This window comes from Poecilia reticulata, linkage group LG7 (genome assembly GCF_000633615.1).
Source record: "Poecilia reticulata strain Guanapo linkage group LG7, Guppy_female_1.0+MT, whole genome shotgun sequence".
Taxonomy (NCBI): Eukaryota; Metazoa; Chordata; class Actinopteri; order Cyprinodontiformes; family Poeciliidae; genus Poecilia; species Poecilia reticulata.
In genome coordinates, this window is record NC_024337.1 from 11572220 (window position 1) to 11578437 (window position 6218).

Here is a 6218-nt window from a genome sequence, read left to right on the forward strand (position 1 = left end):
CGATGTGTGTTTTCTGGTTAAACGGAGGTTAAATAAAAAATAATAATAATAAATGTTTACCAGAATCTGTCATGTAGAACAAAACAATTCAAGTTTAACTAGGCTTTCGTAAAACAAACAAACCAAAAAACAAAACTGAAGTATTATTTCCAGTACAATGTTAGAGCAAGGGTGGAGCCTGACAGAAACTCTTTTAGGGACATTTTTCCTTTATGTGGGTAAAGAAGGTGGAGACAAAAGGTTTTTTTTTTTTTTTTCACCATTAAACAAGATGAGTCATCATAATTTCAGAATCAGCCAAAACCTGTTTTTTATGTACTGTACATACTTTGCACTCCTTTGACAGGAACTGAAGCCATGATTGTGTATCTCTGTATTATGGTTCACAGCCATAAAGTTGTTCGTTTCCTCTTTTTTCTAACCCATAAATGCTACATACACCACACCTTTATTGGTTGAAGAAAAAAAAAAAACAACTCTGCTGTGAAAATACAGAAATGTATTGTCACTTTTTAAAAGTTCAGAGTTTCTTTCTATTTTCTGTCACTCTTTAAATGCCACATTCTTGACACGGCGCCATGTTTACAGTACATGGGGTTTATGTACAAATGGTTCAGAGGCGCTTTGCATGCCACTGCGGAAGAAACTGCCAGGCAAATAAGGGGTTTGTCTTATAAAGTATTCATTGTCACCTGGTAACGGCCGTCATTTATCATTTCACCTGAAATTACAATGAAAACTGATAGCTTATCAGCGTGGAGGTGAGGAGAAAGAGCCGCTCTCTCTTTGTGAAGGAGAGCACCGAAACAGAGAGGATCCCTGTTTTGGGAGAGAAGTGAAAGAGTTATTTGCTTTGAATGAAGTTATGTTTTTGCAAGAAGTTTGAGAATCGTTCAGAAATGTCCTTTCACCTACACTTCTTGCAATGCGAATAAAAATAACACACTCTTACTTCTGCTTTTGCATCAAATCGCACTGCTTCACTTTCATTGTCACTTGAAAAACTTCAAATTTACAAAAAAAAGAGCTATGATATGCTTTATTAAATTTCTAATTTACCCTCCTCCTCGCCCTTTTCTTTTTTTTAGCAAAGTGCAGCTCTCCCCTCATTTGAATAGAGGCAGCGGTGGCTCCACCCCAAGAGAGTTGAAAGGCTAGAAGACCACAAAGATGGAAAGGCCAGCCCACTGAGGGAGGGAGAAAAAAACTGCTCCAGTTCCTCTGCCATAATTTCCTATCAGCCTATTCAGACAACATCACCAACAGCTCGAGCTGCGTGTGTGTGAGAGGCTGTGTGTGTATGTATGGGAGAAAGAGAGAGAGAGCGCAACAGAGAGCAAGAGGAGGGAAGGGGGAGGCTCCATATTCTTTCACCCCCCTCCTCGTCAAACCACAGGAAGGAGGGGCCAGAACCTAAGCTGCCAATCAAATCCGCTCGTGGCAGCCGGCATTATCTCAGCAACAAACTATTGACAGATTACATGTCAAGGAGTTTAGTGCTTGATTGAAGGAACCCTTCTTTTTTTTCATCTAGTTACTTTTCCGCTTTATTTCCCCCCTCCGCCAGCAGCCACCTGAATGACTTTCTAACAAGAGTTTGAGTAATATTATGAAAGTTACATGTCTGAGAGGATTTAACTTCGACTTCCCTGAATATGGTGAGTACTCTTCTTCATTTTTCTTCTCTCTCTATTTTTGTCAGATGTGTTTTATTAGCCGACAGTTTAAGGTGTGCCTTTTTTTTTTAAATCTCTGGTTAAATATAAAGAAAGAGAGTTACAGAGAGAGAGAGAGAGAGAAAGCAACAGAGAGAGGGAGAGAGAGAGGAAACTGTTCATGATTAAACAATGTGCCAGCGCTGTACGTTTACCCAGGTCTCCCAACACCCTTATTTATAGCTCTTTGACAGCACCCAAAGGTGACTGCAATATCAAAAATAAGTGGCCGTTTTTCCAGCGCACGGCTCATGATGGCGTGAGACATACAGCACACATGTGAGGAAAGTTCACAAAGCAAGTTTCATTTTCTCCCGTCAGGGTGCGTGTTTATCCTGGGACTGGCATAACTGCCTGTAAAAGGGTGTTTCATTTTTTGCTTTCATTTTATTATTTCTATTATTATTATTATTATTATTTCTATTAATAAAAATTATTTTCCTCCATTTTCCCCTGGCTCTTCATCTCCCTTTAATAAAAAAAAAGACTCAGAAGAACAAAATACAGGTATGATTGCATTGACCCACAGAGACGCTGGCAGTGCCATAAGGGCAGCCTGAATGGCCTGAGGGTTTGTTGCCAAGGGGACAAAGCAAACAAACTGTTGTGCTCTTTATGTTGCCACACATGTAAAGGAGAGCTCGCACCTTTCAGCTGCCTCTAATTAGTGTTGTTATATTAACAGTAAATCAAAATGTACTGCAGTTCACTTTTAACAGAAACAGTTGACATTTAGGATTCATGTGTGGGAAAAGGTACCTGTACGACAGGTAATTATGTTTTTAAAATGTTCTATTTGCCACCTGCCCCTTTTTCTAAGAGTGCGTACTTTTAGAAAGATGTACTTGTCCCGTTGTAACTGGATTACACTTTGTAAGCGTCATTCCTCTTGCTTCGAGGCACTTGGATGAGCATTTTGGATGAGTGTGTGTACGCCTGCGTGCGTGTGTGTGTGTGTGTGTGTGTGTGTTTTAAAATAACTCACATTTTAAGGTAGCATTAATGTGTGGTGTGTCCTTACACTTCTTTTGTAAGTTTAATCGAGACCTTCTTCTTTTAGCTCTTTCACTTCATCTGCCCTGTTGATAAAATGGCTCATATGAACTAGTTTCAATAACTGTGTTGCATATTTTTGCTATTACAATAATTGATAGTGGTTGTTTTTGTAAATATGGTTTTAATGTTTAAAAGCTGCACAAATTATATACATTTGAAATATTTTAAATATTCAACAGTAATTTATTTTTCATAAGTAGCTTTACTTTTAGTTATGACAGTTTGTTTTTAATTTACTTCCCCTCTCTGGATAAAATTTTTTATCACTTTTTTAAAATTTACTCGAAACCTCGCTGCCGCATTGGCTTGTCCACGTCAAATTAGGTGGAAAGACAAAACTCAAACATGTGTCGTCTTAAATAAAAGTCAGAGTAGAGACGCTGTACAGCATATTCCCATCACCACAGACGCCGCTCTATTTGTGCTATTTAAGGTGTCCTGCTTCTTCCATTGAAAAACCAAACAAGTTCAACTGTTATCGAGACACACCTTAATTTAAAACTTTTTTTGTGGGCTCGGAAAATGTTTTTTGGCTCTCGTATGAGTCATAATGTTGATTGCCTTTTTCCCTCACTGACTTGTCTCATTAACCCCTTTGTGGCACCTCTCCATCGTTTACGGCCCTACACAAAAAAAAAAGAAAAAAGAAAAAAAGAAACGGGTGAGAAAAAAAACAAGCCCAGGTCTGAAGGGCCTCAATAACCTTTTATCACAATTTAGCAATAACCTGAATCAATTTGATGTCTTAAGCAATAAAATATGCTGTTGCACTCCTCTTTCTGCTGCTCCTTGGATGACAGTAAATTTACATTTTTTAATTAAACTAGCCCGGAATTTTTATTAGGGGGCCGGGCCGGGCTAATGGAAATGTTGTGTACAGCAGATTAACAGAGTTTTGAAATAAATTTCACAGGACGACGTTTGGAAAAAGAACGGGGGAGTGGGGGGTTAGCAAAAAAAAAAAACAAAAAAAAAAGCGAGTCATTGTCTTTAACCTCTTTGGTGCCGATTCCTCCTGGGAGATCCTCGTATTCTAAGGAGCCTTGTCAGGGAAGACTGCTTCACAGCAACAAGGTGATTAGTATCGCCTCGTCAACCGAGGAAAAACACTCAGGCTTTTACTTATTTAGCACCTTGTTTGAAGGAAAAAAAATAAATAACATTTTTTTAGATTATGTTATTGAATATGCATTTTTTTTTTTTTTTTAGAATTATATGATAACAGAGCTGTGGCTATAAATGTTTCAGATTTATATTTTAATATGAAAAAAATATTTATTTGAAGTGATTATTTTAAAATGAATCAATACTTTTAACATATTGAAACTAAGCTGCCCTGATCTGCAAAGCGTTAAGATGCGGGAGTTAAAGGTAGGCTGTGTGTTTGTGTAGTTTTATGGGCCTACGCTGTGAGTATTTGATTGATGTTACGCTGGTTTTGTGTGAATGCGTGTGTGTGTGTGTGTGGGTGTGTGTGTGTGTGTGTGTGTGTGTGTGTGTGTGTGTGTCTGGTTTTGCAGAGTGATATGGGTAGACAAGGAGGGGAGCACACACACGTAGCAGATGAGGGCAGGGAGGTGTGTGTGTGCGTATGTGTGTGTGTATCTTGACTGAACACAAGCCGCATCATCAGACGCAACTCTCCTCCCCCCTCCCCCAGCACCATAATTACCTTAACCCCCGTCTTTTATACCCAAATCGCTCCAACTGGTCCTTTTTTGGGGGGGGTCGGGCAGGGAGGGGGGCACGGCAGAAAGAGGAAACATCAGAGATCAAATGATCAAATAAACTACAGATGCACGTGGCCTGCCCATGCTTCGTGTCGCGGCGGAAGCCAGAAGTGTTCAGGGGGGTACTTGATATGGGCCAGGAGCGAGGAAAGAGGCATCACCACCCCCTTTCTTCACTCCTGTGCACTCATGCAGTGGCCAGCACCTAATTAAAACCTCAAAGCTCCCCGTCACCAATCTGGAGTAATGGCCTAATTAATACTTGGTGAAGAAATATTCCAGAATGATAAACAGGTTGCACCCGGGGTCTTCGTTGGCTTTATTATCTAAAATATAACTACTTAAGTTTTGATTATTGTGGATCATGCAGATTTGTTTAATTAAGGAATAAAATAGCATAACCTAAACCCCCCTAAAAAAAAAAAAAAAAACAATTCCTATTTTTATGACATGCATTTTATTATATTTAAAGTCTCAACAAACTCCAGTAAGTTACTAAGTGTGTGTGGAGTTGAAAGAAAAGCGTCCTGCAACTTTATCCCTTTTCGACTCCATAACCCTATCTCACATATGAAATTATAATTTCATGCAAAAATCAGGGAGTAGAATAATCTCTAGTAGTCGATATGCTTTATAAGAGAGGGGAGAAAAAAGGGGAAAATGAAGAGGTAATTAGCACAGAAGAAGACTTTAAGACGTTTGTCTGAAAGCACGGTCTCAACTGGCCATGAATGAATTTGCATGCTTCGCTTATCGAGGCGCACTTATTAGACCGGCTGAAAGAGACATTAAGCCGGCACAAAATGTGGCGTCTAATCCTTTTAAATGTGGCAGAGGGGGTTTTAAGGTGTGAAAACAGCCCATACGTGGGCAAAGCGGGCATTCGGATGAGACTTTCATGGGAGAGAAAGCAGGAAATGATTGGCATTGTTAATAACAGAATGCTTTATCTGCTGACCTGCTTATCTCGGGGATAAATACGGCAGGTGGGGTCAGACTCATAGCAGATAACAACAGAGACACTTTGTGTGGTCCAATATCAGCAACTTTTTCTTGTTTTTTCTTGTTGTGTTGGAAAGTTTAGTTAATCATACCCGGATGATAAAAAAAAAAAAACTTAAATGAAAGCATAGAGAGGAGTGGGTGTTGGAGCAAATCTGCCTTCTCACTTTGGTGCCGTGTACATTTCTCAGTTTCACTTCTCTACCACCTTTTCTTTGACAGGAATTCAAGACTTGAGAAAAAAAAAACACCATGAGAACCTTTTTTATTTTTCCAACCTTTGGCATTGAGACAAAATATTTGTAGCATTTAGCCAGAGCCCCTATCATTTCTGTCCTCCTGTTGTGACGTTGTTTGTAATATGGCCGAAATGGCTCTTGGTCCAGGGCAAAACTGTGTCGGGGAGCGACACGAGACGGCTATTTTTATTTTTAAACCAAAATTTAAAATACTTAATAATAGATAATCCTACAGAGAAAAATAAGCACAATTTTAGAGTCATTTAATCTGTATTATTTTTGTGAAAACACACACAAAAAAAGCTCTTTCTGTATATGTCATAAAGAAAACCTTGGAGACAGACATGAAATAAACTGTTCAACCCTGAATTGACTTATTCTGATGACAGATTCATCTTTGTAAAACCTGTGTAAAAACTTTATTTATATATTTTTTTTCCAAGCAAAAAGGTAAACGGTTATGACGTTTAATATAT

General features: G+C 38.9%; 1 protein-coding gene across 1 annotated transcript in view; it reads left to right on the top strand.

The window, feature by feature from the left end:
• The first annotated feature begins 1226 nt into the window (after positions 1 to 1226).
• The window catches only part of casz1 (castor zinc finger 1), a 94005-nt gene continuing 89013 nt past the window's right edge, over positions 1227 to 6218 (top strand). Inside the window, exon 1 of the mRNA XM_008413416.2 lies at positions 1227 to 1658. Coding sequence (XP_008411638.1) covers positions 1610 to 1658 — 49 coding nt within the window. The 5' untranslated portion in view covers positions 1227 to 1609. The remainder of the gene's footprint in view (positions 1659 to 6218) is intronic.